The sequence below is a fragment of the Muscardinus avellanarius genome, assembly GCF_963383645.1.
Source record: "Muscardinus avellanarius genome assembly, chromosome: 3".
Lineage (NCBI taxonomy): Eukaryota > Metazoa > Chordata > Mammalia > Rodentia > Gliridae > Muscardinus > Muscardinus avellanarius.
Window position 1 is genome coordinate 97,896,333 of NC_137788.1, and position 14,804 is coordinate 97,911,136.

The window sequence follows — 14,804 nt, forward strand, 5'->3', positions numbered from 1 at the left end:
AGGTGAAAGGAGTTTAGAGTGCTAAACAGAGGGAATGATGTCTTAGAGCCAAGAAAGTGGAGTTCACTGGAGGAGGATTGGCCACTGCTTTGAAATGCAGCAAAGACTTAAAAACAAGAAGACTGACAAGGCCAATTATACTGACAATATGAGCTTACGGAGCTTAGTTTCAGTGAAGGTACAGCTGAAATTGAACAAGGCTGATCCAGTCAGAATTAATCACTGGTGCTCCTCCACTCTCAGCCCCACTTCTCCTTCAATTGCCCCTCCTCTGATAATATTCACCTCCCAGCATTTTTAATTGACCTAACTCTACTTATAAAGATAAGAAATGTTCTTGTATCTCATATATGTACATCAGTCCAAATTGGTCCAGCTTCTCCACTCTAATTATTTCAAACTAACCACTGTGTGTGTGTGTGTGTGTGTGTGTGTGTGTGTGTGTGTGTGTGTGAGTGATGGAACCCAGGGACCTTCTAGCTCTGGGCTATACCCTCACACCTATTTTATTTTTTATTTGGAAACAAGGTCTCACTAAATTGCTGAGAGCCTCACTAAGTGGTGTGGCTGGCCACAAACCTGTGATCTTCCTGACTCAGCCTCCCAAGTACTGGGATTACAAGTGTGTGCCACCAAAACCAGCTAAACTTAAGTCGAATTAGAAGAAATTTCAGGTAGAAAATCAGATTGTTCCTGCTCCTTCCTGAAGATAGAATTGTTTTAATCCCATCAGATACGTGGTAATGGAGATGAGGTGGTCAGAGGGGAGAACTATGACTTTGTCTAACCCTATGGAGGTCTCTTAGTTGCCTTATGGGATCGTCAGCTCAGGCTGCTAGAGGCTTATGTACCTAAGAAATGGATTGCTAGGTATTACTAGACATTTGTATCATCAGCAAGCTAGTTTCCTTCCTCAGACTCTGTTGCAGCACCCCTCAACCTCGTATCTGCTCAAAAATTTCCCCTCTGAAGACCCAGCACTGTCTCTCTCTCTATCTGTGCCCTTTGCCCTCCCTCTACCACCTTTTGCTCCATCTGACTGGTTTGCAACTGGTGGTCTTGTTTCTGTTCTAGAACAGTCAGCAGAGAAATGGCTCTAAAATGTTAGAGTACAGGCCCAGCTGGGGAGCTTGTTGAAAAACATAAGCCACCCTGTAAACCCAAAGTCACCAGTTTTTTATATCTGGGTTTGGCCTAGTGACTTACATCTTAAACCGGCTGCTCCGGTGTTCTCATATGCTGCTGCTTATCCGTAGACCATACTAAGAACTATGATGAGGAGAGCCACATAAATGTAAAGTGTAATGATTACCACAGTCTAGCTACTTACACACTTCAAGCCCCTAACTCCAGGGCAGGAGACTGGTATCCAGAAAAGGAAAAGTTGAGTGTGCTCTTTGGGGAACCTTCAGAAGACAGGTGAGAATGGTGGGAAGGATACTAGTTTCTGGGGAAAGTGTAAAAATATGGTGGGGAGGAGGGTGCAGGGATTCAAGACTTTAAATATGTAATACATGAATGTCAAAGGCAGAAATAAATATGCTTTATATACTAAAGAATTAACAAAAAATAAAATATATATAAAGATGTGGTATGGTCATAGGAAAGAAACAATAATATTAGGAGTTTGATAATTTATGTTTGTCCTTTTGCAGCACAAGAATGATTAAACTATTTTTTAAGTTTATTTATCCAATAGCACATTGCTTTTTTCATTTAATAAATTATAACAACTATACATCATACTTACATTAATAGATAGCACACAGAAATCATACCCTTTACCACATAGGAAAAAAAACCCCCACATACTTCATACCTAAGAAGACACTGGAAAAAAAAGTCCAATATAAAAGCATTATCCTCAGGGTCCTTTTAAGACTATACATTTTAGTCAGGTGTGGTAGCGCGCGCTTGTAATCCCCATGCTTGGGAGGTGGAGACAGGATCGCGCAGGTTCGAAGCCAGCCGTGCTGGCTTGAGAGACTCTGTTTCCAAATAAAAAAGCATAAAAATGGGTCTGGGAGTGTAGCCAGGAGGTAGAAGGGTTTCCAGAAACCCCAGTACCACCATAAAAAAAAAAGACTGTACATTTTGAGACTATAAAATAAAACAGGCAAGTCAAGTTCCTCAACTGGACTTACCTCAGTGCTGAGGGCTAAAAGGTAGTCAGAATTCTGAGGGCTGTACATCATCTGCGTCAGAGGATGAAAAGGCAGATCTGTCTGCACAAAGTTCTTTGCAAAATCTGATGACCTGAAGATTCTTCCTCCATGACTTCCTCCAGACACCTCTGCCGTCAATATCACCTGGTCAGAAAGAGAAAGGTCAGGTTCAGCACAGGAAGCACTTGCAACCATCATCACCAGACATTGGCTGAGACATTTTTTAGTTCCATATAGACTCAGGGTGTATGTGTGTGTATACATATGTGTATATATATATATATATATATATATATATATATATACACATACATACATATATATGCTTGACTCAGGATATATGTATATATATGTGTATATACATACATACATACATACATACATATATATGTATATACACACACATATATATATCCTGAGTCAAGCATGATTCTCCTGTCTCAGCCTTCTAAGCACTGAGTTTACAGGCTCCCAAATACTGGGATTATACTTGTGTGTGTGTGTGTGTGTGTGTGTGTGTGTGTGTGTGTGTGTGGTACTGGGGATGGAACCCAGGGGCCTTCTACCTCCGGGCTATACTCCCAGACCTATTTTATATTTTATTTGGAAACAGGGTTTCTTAAGCCAGCAGAGGCTGGCTTTGAACCTGCATGATCCTCCTGTCTCTGCCTCCCAAGCGCGGGGATTACAAGCATGCGCCACCACGCCCGGCTCCAAATACAGGGATTATAAATGTGGACCACCATACCTGGCTCCTAATTCTATGTGTGTGTGTGTGTGTGTGTGTGTGTGTGTGTGTGTGTGTGTTACTGGGGATACAACTCAAGGGGCATTCTACCTCCAAGATACACCCCCAGCCCTATTTTTTATTTATTTTGAAACAGGGTCTCACTGAGTTGTAAAGAGTCTAAGTAGCTGAGGCTGTCCGCGAACCACGATCCTCCTGTCTCAGCCTTCCAAATGTTGGGATTACAGGTGTGCACCACCACACCTGGCTCCTAATTCTTAAACACAGCCATACTGAACTAAACTAAAATACAGTACTTGATTCAGTGTATCATTGAATTATTCTAATACTAACATCTGATGGTTCTGTGTATGGTACCAAGCACTGGCTTCATAGATGCAGGAAAGAGTCTCACCTTTCCGGAGTTTTCAGGACCAATAGCCATGCCAAATTCAGTTCGAATAAAGGTGTTATTGATGAGATTTGTAATATCCTTAAAGTTCTTTCCATAATCTTCACTGAGAGGAAGAATAATAAGGGAAAAAAAGGCAAATTTAGAGCACAGTTGTCAAGGATATTGTTAGGCTCCTACCCAGGTCATATTCTCCCTTGTCATGACTCCTCAATAGGGGCAGAAATTTCAGCTCCCTCACCAGTGGTGGGGTCAGGAATAGGGAAATGACCTCAGTTGAGCTAAGGAGACAAGAAGAGGAAGTCTGAGGTTTTCTAGGAAATACATTTCTCCTAAGATAGCCACTTGATGAAATAATCTGTCTTCCTTCAGACCAGCGGTTTTCAAGCAGGGTATTTTTGTACACCATAAAACAACTGGTAATGTCTGGAAGTATTTTTGATTATCAAAACTCAGTGGTTGACAAAGCTGACACACATCCTACAGTGCACAAAACAGTCCCACAAATACCTAGCCCCAAATGTCATAGCACTAAAGTAATATGTGAATACAAAACAAAAGACTACTAGAACATGACCGGGGTAATTCTGAAATTCCAGAGAAGCAGAGCCTAGACTGAACTAACCCTGAAGCTTGTCTTTTTTTTGGTATTTAGTTGTGGAATCAATAATCCCCTTATTAGTCAACCTAGTTTGGGCTGGGACCTCTGCTAAATGCAGCCAATAGCCTCTTAACTAATCTATTAATCCATAGTACTTATGATAAAGCTATAAGTTAAGCAGTAGGAATCTTGAAGTTTTTCCCACTAGAAGTTACCATCCCTAGGCACAAGTTTCTAAAGAATATAGCACATTAGGGGAAAACAATTGAGCAAACTCAACTCTTGACTTCTTAAAGCTTTTCCCAACAGTTCACTTCAATGATACTCTTTTTGTGTGTGTGGTACTGGGGTTTCTGGAAACCCTTCTACCTCCAGGCTATACTCCCAGACCTATTTTATATTTTTATTTGGAAACAGGGTCTCTTAAGCCAGCGAGGCTGGCTTTGAACCAGCACGATCCTCCTGTCTCCACCTCCCAAGTGCGGGGATTACAAGCGTGTGCCACCATGCCCGGCCTCAATGATAATTTTGAGAGAGATTTGAATCTATCCATGTACAAATTTTTAGAAAAAAGAGCAAAATATCAGTAGCTGTCTTACAGCCTTAATACTATGTATAATTTTTTAAAAACACTATATAGAAGCTGGGTGTGGTGGAGCATGCTTGTAATCCTAGCATTTGGGAGGCTGAGCCAGGAGAATCACAGTTCGAGGACAACCTCAGCTACTTAGTGGGGCCCTTTGCAATTCAGTGAGACCCTGTTTTAAAATAAAGAATAAAAAAAAAAAAATAAGCCAGGTGCGGTGGCACACATTTGTAATCCCAGCATTCGGGAGGCTGAGATCAGAATGCTAAATCTCTTTTTTTTTTTTTTTTCCAGTACTGGGAATGGATCCCAGGGGCATTTTACCTCTGAGCTACACACCCAGCCGTATTTTTTTTTATTCTTTATTTTGAAACAGGGTCTCACTGAGTTAGAAAGGGCTTCACTCATAGCTGAGGCTGTCTGAGAACCCCGATTTTCCTGTCTTAGACTCCCAAATCCTGGGATTACAAACAAGCATGCGCCACTACGCCTGGCTTGCTAAATCTTAATTTTCCTTAAATTTAAGTATCTGTTAGTGAAGAACATTGTGTACTGTAAGTTAGTTGTTCATAGAGAAAGGTAATTTACAGTGGTCCTCAATGACCAAATATATGACTTAAAAAGATGTTATAGCCAGGTGTGGTGGCACACACTTGTAATCCTAGTGTTTTGGAGGCTGAGACCAGAGGATCGCAGTTCGAGGACAGCCTCAGCTACTCAGTGAGGGACTCTGCAACTTAGTGAGACCCTGTTTCAAAATAAAGAATAAAAAAATAAGGCTGGAGGTGTAGCTCAGAGGTAGAATGCCCCTGTGTTCCATCCCCAGTACCGCACACACACACACAAAAGATAGTACAAATTTTTGGTAGCAGCCTCAACAAATAAAGAATCTAGAATTATAGAACATTAGGATGTCCAACCTCTTATTTCACATGAGGAGTTGCAAAGCAGGGAACTTTATCATGTCAAGTAGTTAATTAGGACAAAACTGAAACTATAATCCAATTCTCTTAAATCTCAGTCACAATCTAGTAATGACCTTTAATTATTTGTTAGGAGGTTTTTCCTTATGACTTTGGATTTTCTTCTCTCTTGCCAGGGCTTGTGATCTGGCTGTGAGATCAGCTAACAGAAGTTGGAGACAGACAGTAAGAACATATCAATTCCATTTAGAATTCAACAGAATTCTAAAGCAAACAATGTATGTCTTTAAGTTGTCTAAGTGACTCTTACCTTCCCCTAGCACAGGTGCAGAGAAAATTCCTAGAAAAATAAAACAGATTGGGTACCACCCGACAGATTCCTATAAAGGCCTATCTTAGGTTTCTGAGTACAAGATCAGTTCTTATCTTCCTGACAGCCAGCAGGAGATATGCATAAACAGTTTCCAGCTCTGCAGGATACACATCATCAACAGCTCCAACAACCTTCTGAGGGGTTGCAGCAGCTTGGTTAACACTGGTTTACAAACTACCCCTCCTTCATGGCATCCCCAGGGAACCTCCACAGACCTGTTGGCAAGCCTGCTTGCTTTCTAAGAACTTGGCATAACAAAAAATCCCTGCCCTTCAGAAAAAGAAAGCAACAAGAGTGAAACAAAAAATTATCGGTGGCAACCCTCTAGTACTTTAGCCAGTTAAACAAATGGAAAGACTTGCTGGGAGTTAAGTAGGGTTCTGACAAAGCTACTTTGGGCCTAGAAATAATAAACACAACATTTTATTTAAATGCAGGTGTGTGTGTGTGTGTGTGTGTGTGTGTGTGTGTGTGTGTGTTATTGGGGATTGAACTCAGGGATGTTCTACCACTGAGTTACTCCCCAGTTCTATTTATTTATTTATTTATTTATTTATTTATTTATTTATTTATTTATTTGCAGGTCTGGGGATAGAACCCAGGGGCATTTGACCTCCGAGCTACACCCCCAGCCCTATTTTTATTCTTTATTTTGAAACCGGGTCTCACTGAGTTGCAGAGGGCCTCACTAAGTAGCTGAGGCTGTCCACGAACTGTGATCCTCCGGGTCTCAGCCTCCCGAATGCTGGGATTACAAGCGTGCGCCACCACGCCCGGCTTTTATTTTTTTATTATCTATCTATCTATCTATCTATCTATCTATTTTTTGTGGTACTGGGGTTCCTGAAAGCCCTTCTACCTCCGGGCTACACTTCCAGACCTATTTTTTATATTTTTTATTTGGAAACAGGGTCTCTTAAGCCAGTGCGGCTGGCTTTGAACCTGCATGACCCTCCTGTCTCCACTTCCCAAGCGCGGGGATTACAAGCGTGCGCCACCACGACCTGCTTATTTTTTTAAATTTCAGACAGGGTCTTGCTAAGTTGCCCAGGTTGACCTTGAATTTGAGATCCTCCAGCTTCAGCCATTCAAGTATCTGGATCATAGGCATGTACCACCATGCCTGTCTTTAATGTATTTTTTTAAATAAGCATATATACATGCATCATTAAGAGGAAGTCAATAAAATGCCCTGAAAATTTAATCTGTTTTTCAAACTCCACATAACAATTAAAAGAATTATATATGATAAATTATATGTGATAAAATTTTCTATTTTAGAAACAAGCCTTCTATTTTTTTCTGGGGATTGAGTGCAGGGACATTCTGCCTCTGAGCTACACCTCCAGCCCATTTATTTATTTATTTATTTATTTATTTATTTATTTATTTACTTACTTACTTACTTACTTACTTATTTATTGCAATACTGGGGATGGACTCCAGGGGCATTCTACCTCAGAGCTACACCCTCAGCCCTATTTTTTAAATTCTTTATTTTGAAACAGTTTTGCTGGGCATGGTGGCGCATGCTTGTAATCCCAGTACTTGGGAGGCTGAGACAGGAGGATCACAGGTTTGCGGACAGCCTCAGCTACTTAGTGAGGCCCTCCACAATTTTGTGAGACAGTTTCAAAATAAAGAATAAAAAATAGGGCTAGGGGTGTAGCTTAGAGGTAGAATGTCCCTGGGTTCAATCCTCAGTGCCTCAAAAAAAAAAAAAAAAAAAAAAAAAAAAAAAAAAAAAAGGCTGAGGCCGGGTGTGGTGGCGCATACTTGTAATCCCCGCGCTTGGGAGGCTGAGACAGGAGGATTGCACAGGTTTGAAGCCAGCATCAGCTACTTAGTGAGGCTCTCAGCAATTTAGTGAGACCCTGGTTCCAAATAAAATATAAAAGTAGGTCTGAGAGTATAGCCCGGAGGTAGAAAGCTTCTGGGTTCTGTCCCAAGTACCACACACACACACACACACACACACACACACACACACACACACAAAATAGGGCTGGGGTGTAGCTCAGAGGTAGAATGCCCTGGGTTCCATCCCCAGTACTGCCAAATAAATAAATAAATAAAATAAAATAAAAAAGAAAGTAACAGAAGAAGGAAGGAATAGAAACTAGGGCTAGGGATATAGCTCGAAGGTAGGATGCCGCTGGGTTCAATCCCCAGTACTGCAAAAAAGTGGGAGAGGGCTGGAGGTATAACTTCAAGGCAGAATGCCCCTGGGTTCAATCCTCAGTACCACTTAAAAAAATAAAAGTCTAGTCGGGCGTGGTGGCGCACGCTTGTAATCCCCGCGCTTGGGAGGCAGAGACAGGAGGATCGCGAAGCTAGCCCCGCGCGCTGGCTTAGGAGACCCTGTTTCCAAATAAAAATGCAAAAATAGGTCTGGGAGTGTAGCCCGGAGGTAGAAGGGCTTCCAGGAACCCCAGTACCACCAAAAAAAAAAAAAAAAAAAAAAAAGTCTTGCCGGGCGTGGTGGCGCACGCTTTTAATCCCTGCGCTTGGGAGGCTGAGACAGGAGTATCGCACAGGTTCGAAGCCAGCCGCGCTGGCTTAAGAGACCCTGTTCCAAATAAAAATATGAAATAGGTCTGGGAGTGTAGCCCGGAGGTAGAAGGGCTTCCAGGAACCCCAGTACCACCAAAAAAAAAAAAGAAAAGAAAAGAAAAAAAGAAAAGAAAAGAAGAAACAGAGTTTCACTGAGTTGCAAAAGGCCTACTAAGTAGCTGAGGCTGTGTATGAATCCCAATAGTCCTGTCTCAGACTCCCAAATGCTGGGATTACAAACATGTGCCACCACCCCCGGCTTCCATTTTATTTTTTATTTTGAAGCAGGTTCTTGCTAAGTTGGTGAGGTTGGCCCTGAACCTGGAATCCTTCATTGTCAGCCTCCCAAGTACTAAGATTACAGGTATGCACCACCATGATCTGCTACATGTTTTCTTAATAGCAATTTATTCTTATTTTATGTTTTTGGTGGTACTGGAGGGTAGAACCCAGGGTCTTTCTACCTCTGGGCTACACTTCCAGCCTTATTTTATAATTTATTTGGAAACAGGGTCTCACTAAGTTGCTGAGAGCCTCACTAAGTACCTGAGGCTGGCTTCGAACCTGCGTGATCCTCCTGTCTCAGCCTCCCAAGTGCTGGGATTACAAGCGTGTGCCACCACGCCCGACTTAATAGCAATTTTAAACTCAACCCTAATATCTGCTCTTTCTGGTTACCAAAAATAAATGATAACATCTGTGTGTATCTGTCATGTAAACTTGTATATGAATTTACACATAAACATGTGCAAACCGATTCAAGCCAATAATGCTAAAATATAAATACATGTGAAATAGAGCTTATTTTAGTCCATTTGGGCTGTGTTTTTGTTTTGTTTTGTTTTTGTGGTACTAGGGGTGGAACCCAGGGGCCTTTCTACCTCCGGGCTATACTCTGAGACCTATTTTATACTTTATTTGGAAACAGGGCCTCACTAAATTGCTGACAGCCTCACTCAGTAGCTGAGGCTGGCTAATCCAAGCGCTGGGATTACAAGTGTGCACCACCACGCCCGGCCCATTTCGGCTGTTTCTAACAGAATACTGAAGGCTGGGTGGGTGGCTTATAAACAACAGAACTCATTTCTCACAGCTCTAGCGGTTGGGGAGTCTAAGATTAGAGCACTGGCAGATTTGATGTCTGGTTGATGTAGGATAGAATAAGTAGGTAGAAAGGAGATAGGAAGGAAAAGTGAAATATAACTTTAATAAAAGAACATGGAGCTAAGCCGGGTGTGGTGGTTTACCTTGTAATCCTGGTACGTGAGAGGCTGAGACCGGTTGCAGCCAGCCTCAGCTATTTACTGAGATGTTTCAAAATAAAAAATAGGGATGGGGTGTGCTCAGAGGCATTCAGAATGCCCCTGGGTTCCATCCCAATACCACAAAAAAAAAAAAAAAAAAAAGAAAGAAAAGCAAGCAAGCAAGCAAGCTGGAGCTAAAGTGCTTCAGCCTTTACTCCCCAAACCAGTTCTTTCCCAGGCTTATCTCTCTCAAATTTTTAGGAAATCTATAGATCCTCAAGTTTCCTGGAAAAGACTATATAATTTCCTATGGATTGTTAATAAGACAGATGTACTATCTTGCGAAACATAATTTCAGAACACTTCCCAGTTAGTCAGATAATGAAGACCTCGATCAGCCTGAGGATCCTAAAGACAGCCAGACCACCAGAAGCTGTTCAGGACTACTAGACTGAGCTCATCCTTCCTAAAGCTGACCAGACTACCAGGCCACCAAAGCGGCCTCAGGGACCACTGGACGGAGCTCATTCCAGTGTATCTCCTAGCCCACCCTCACAAAAGTCCCTGTAAGAGCCCTGCACTCCCTAAAATACTGCTCTCCCTCTAGAGATGGCCCACGTTCTTCCTTAAATTTCTGTTGTTTATAAGCCACTCGGTATTGTTAAAGCAGTCCAAATGGACTAAGATAAACTCTATTTCACATATATTTATGGTTTAGCCTTATAGTCTTGAGTTGTGTTGTACGTATTTATGTGCAAATTCATACACAAGTTTACATGACAGATGCACATGAGGAAGATACACACTTTTCTAAATAAACCTCTGTCAATGTCTCTGACTGGTGTGTGCTGAAATTCTTTTCCATCAAGGAACCCATAGATCCTGAGTTCCTGGGTTGAGGAATGGGCCCATCACACCCAACACGGTGAGCGGAGGACCCATTTTCTGCTTACAAACTTCCATCTTGTCACTGTTACCTTTTAAGGAAGAAGGGACAAGGGAGCTTTCTAGGGTCTCTTTTACATTCCCCCCTCCCCGTGGTACTGGGGGTAGAACCCAGAGGCTTTCTACCCCTGGGCTACACTCCTAGACCTATTTTATACTTTATTTGGAAACAGGGTCTCACTAAGTTGCTAGGAGCCTAAGTAGCTGAGGCTGGCTTCGAACCTGTGAGATCCTCCTGTCTCAGCCTCCCAAGTGCAGGGATTATAAACGTGCGCCACCACGCCCGGCTTTTAAAATTGTTATTTATTTATTTATTTATTTATTTATTTATTTATTTATTATTACTATTATTTGGTGGTACTGTGGTTCCTGGAAACCCTTCTACTGCCGGGCTACACTCCCAGACATATTTATATATTTTTTTAATTTGGAAACAGGGTCTCTTAAGCCAGCAAGGCTGGCTTCGAACCTGCGCCATCCTCCTGTCTCCGCCTCCCAAGCACGGGGATTATAAGCATGCGCCATCAAGCCCAGCCTGTTTTATTTTTTTAAAGATTGAACCCAGGGCCTTGTGCATGCTAGGCAAGTATTCTACCACTGAGCTATAACACCAGTTCCTAGGGTTTTCTTTTATAATGGCACTAATCCTATTTGTAAGGGCTCTGTCCTCACATCCATAGGAATCACATACCCAAAGCCCACCTCCTACTATCCATTATGCTGCGGGTGGGGCAGGATTTCAACATATGAATTTGAGAGGGGCAGTCAATCTATAGCATTCTGCTCTTGGTTCCCCCAAATTCATGTCCTTCTCACATGCAGAATATATTCATTATATTTCAATTGCCCCCAAAGTCTTAAATTATTCCATCAACAGTTCTAAAGTCTAAAATCTAAATTGCCATCTCAATATCATTTAAATTAGATTTGGCTGAGGCTCAAGGAATGATTCATCCTGAAACAGACTCCTCTCCAGCCTGTGAAACCTATGAAGCCAAACAAGTCTGCTCCCAAAACACAAAGTCAAGACATACATAGCACAGATATACCTACTCCTAAAGGGAGCTGCAGAGAGGAAAGGGAGCCCAAGTAAGTCCAAACCACCAGGCAAACTCCATGCTATTAAGGCTTGAGAGCAAACTCTCACGGCCTCGGCTCTCCAGATCCACTGGGTGACAGTCCTGCCTCTGCAGCTTTGCTAGGCAGAGGTTGGGCCCTCAAGCCTCTGGGGCAGCCTGTGTGCCTGGCTTTGGGTGTAAGGTCATCTTTCTACCCCCAACCTCCATTTAGAAACTGAGGATAGGGCCCTGATGATCTCTGAATTGCTTGTAGGGTTATTCTTCCCTTGTCTTTCAAGTTAGTGCCTTTTAGCCCAGAGTTCTAAGTTTCTCTCTCTTCTTTCTTTCTCTTTCTTTCTTTCTTTCTTTCTTTCTTTCTTTCTTTCTTTCTTTCTTTCTTTCTTTCTTTCGCGGGTCTGGGGATGGAACCCAGGGGCATTCAACCTCCGAGCTACATCCCCTGCTCTATTTTTTATTCTTTGTTTTGAAACCAGGTCTCACTGAGTTGCAGAGGGCCTCACTAAGTAGCTGAGGCTGTCCGCGAACCGCAATCCTCAGGTTTCAGTCTCCCAAATGCTGGGATTACAAGCGTGAGCCACCACGCCTAGCTCTAAGTTTCTATCTTATCCTTCATTCCTTTCTAACTCCTTCTAAAGTTCAAGCTGACAGTTTTACTGCTGAATGGTTAATTAAGTTTGTGGTACACACCTGTCTAATTTCTAGAAATTGGTCTCTTGAGCCAGGCACAGTGACACACAATTATAATTCCAGTACTTGGGAAGCTGTGACAGGATCACCACAGGTTCACAGACACCTCAGTAACTTAGGGAAGACCTCTCCAGCTCAGTGACACCCTGTTTCAAAAACACAGGAGCAGGCCATGGTGGTGCATGTCTGTAATCCCAGTACTTGAGAGGCTGAGATGGGAGAATGGCAGGGTCACAGCCAACCTCAGCTACTTAGTGAGAACCTGTTTCTAAATAAAGAATAAAAGCCGGGCATGGTGGCACATACTTGTAATCCCAGTACTTGGGAGGCTGAGACAGGAGGATCACAGGTTTGCGGACAGCCTCAGCTACTTAGTGAGGCCCTCCACAATTTTGTGAGACAGTTTCAAAATAAAGAATAAAAAATAGGGCTAGGGGTGTAGCTTAGAGGTAGAATGTCCCTGGGTTCAATCCTCAGTGCCTCAAAAAAAAAAAAAAAAAAAAAAGGGGCTGAGGCCGGGTGTGGTGGCGCATACTTGTAATCCCCGCGCTTGGGAGGCTGAGACAGGAGGATTGCACAGGTTTGAAGCCAGCATCAGCTACTTAGTGAGGCTCTCAGCAATTTAGTGAGACCCTGGTTCCAAATAAAATATAAAAGTAGGTCTGAGAGTATAGCCCGGAGGTAGAAAGCTTCTGGGTTCTGCCCCAAGTACCACACACACACACACACACACACACACACAAAATAGGGCTGGGGTGTAGCTCAGAGGTAGAATGCCCTGGGTTCCATCCCCAGTACTGCCAAATAAATAAATAAATAAAATAAAATAAAAAAGAAAGTAACAGAAGAAGGAAGGAATAGAAACTAGGGCTAGGGATATAGCTTGAAGGTAGGATGCCGCTGGGTTCAATCGCCAGTACTGCAAAAAAGTGGGAGAGGGCTGGAGGTATAACTTCAAGGCAGAATGCCCCTGGGTTCAATCCTCAGTACCACTTAAAAAAATAAAAGTCTTGCCGGTCGTGGTGGCGCACACTTGTAATCCCCGCGCTTGGGAGGCTGAGACAGGAGGATTGCACAGGTTCGAAGCCAGCCTCAGCTACTTAGTGAGGCTCTCAGCAACTTAGTGAGACCCTGTTTCCAAATAAAATATAAAATAGGTCTGGGAGTATAGCCCAGAGGTAGAAAGCCTCTGGGTTCCATCCCCAGTACCCCCAAAATAAATAAGTAAATAAACAAACAAATAAAAAAATAAATAAAAGTCTCCTGGGCTCATTCTTAGTGTTCACAATTTGTACAATATGGGTAGACAGATTTTTTCAAATTGTCAAGGTCTGCTTCCTTTTTGCTTAAAGGTTCTATCTGTAAGTCAGTTTCTCTCTTCTCACATTTTACTCTTAGCAGTCAGGAGGAACCAGGCTGCTACTCTGATACCTTGCTTAGAAATTGCTTCAGCTAAATTTCTAATTTCACCACTTGCAAGTTCTGCCTTTTACAAAAAAACTCTTACCATGCTCACAATTCAGCCAAGTTTCTGCCACTTCAACATAAATTGCCTTTTCTCTATTGTCCAGTAACATTTGCTTCCTTTCTAAGACCTCATCATAATGGCCTTTATTGTCCTTTTCCTTAAAACCAACATTATGTCAGGGATTACACAGACATTCTCTAAAATAGAAGCTTTTTCTCCAGCTCTCCTCTTTTCTTTCTTCCTTAATAAGAGCACCTCTAATACTCCATTCACAGCAATCTAAGCTGTTTCTAGCGGGTACCTCGAAGCTCTTTCAGCCTCTGCCCCTTCTTTCTCTTCCTTTTGTTCATTTTGCCATGAGTAAGTCACTATAAACAACATAAAAAGCAACAAGATGATGGCAAATTCTTAAAATAATTATTATCTTGTAGTTTTCAAATTGGGAAACTCATTATTCAGACATTCTGTATTTACAAATTTGTCTATTCACATAACTGTAACCCCAAAATCAGTACTATGATTCTTTCATAATCATTTGCAGACATTAACATGGGGGTGTAGCTCAGCGGTAGAATGCCTTTGGGTTCCACCCCAAGTACCACAAAAAATAAAAAAAGCAGGCTGAGACAGCAGGATCAAAGCACAGTTTCGTGGCCAGCCTCAGCTACTTAGGGAGGCCCTCCCAAATTTAGTGAGACTCCATTTCAAAATAAATATTAAACAATGGGGCTGGGAGTGTAGCTCAGAGGTAGAATGCCCCTGGGTTCAATCCCGGGTACCATAAAAAACAAAAAGCAGAAAAATATATTTTGTAAATTCAGTTTATGCTTACCTGTAATTGAAATGCAGCCATTGTTAATAATCTACTGCAATGAAAACTGACCTGAGCATATCATCACATAGGCTGTCACAGAAGATGCCTTGAAGAAACTGACTTACTGGAATAGCACTCTCTCTGTTGTATATGTTATCTTTTTTTTTTTTTTTTTTTTTTTTTTTGGTGGTACTGGGGGTGGAACCCAGAGGTTTTCTACCTCCAGG

The 14,804-nt window shown here is 42.2% G+C and overlaps 1 protein-coding gene across 1 annotated transcript in view; it reads right to left on the reverse strand.

The window, feature by feature from the left end:
- The window catches only part of SORT1 (sortilin 1), a gene marked incomplete at its 3' end in the record, with an annotated part of 94,530 nt that overhangs the window by 42,606 nt on the left and 37,120 nt on the right, over window positions 1–14,804 (reverse strand). The window contains exons 4-5 of the mRNA XM_080691488.1: window positions 3,308–3,410; window positions 2,145–2,309 (exon numbers count right to left, since the gene is read on the reverse strand). Coding sequence (XP_080547614.1) covers window positions 2,145–2,309; window positions 3,308–3,410 — 268 coding nt within the window. The remainder of the gene's footprint in view (window positions 1–2,144; window positions 2,310–3,307; window positions 3,411–14,804) is intronic.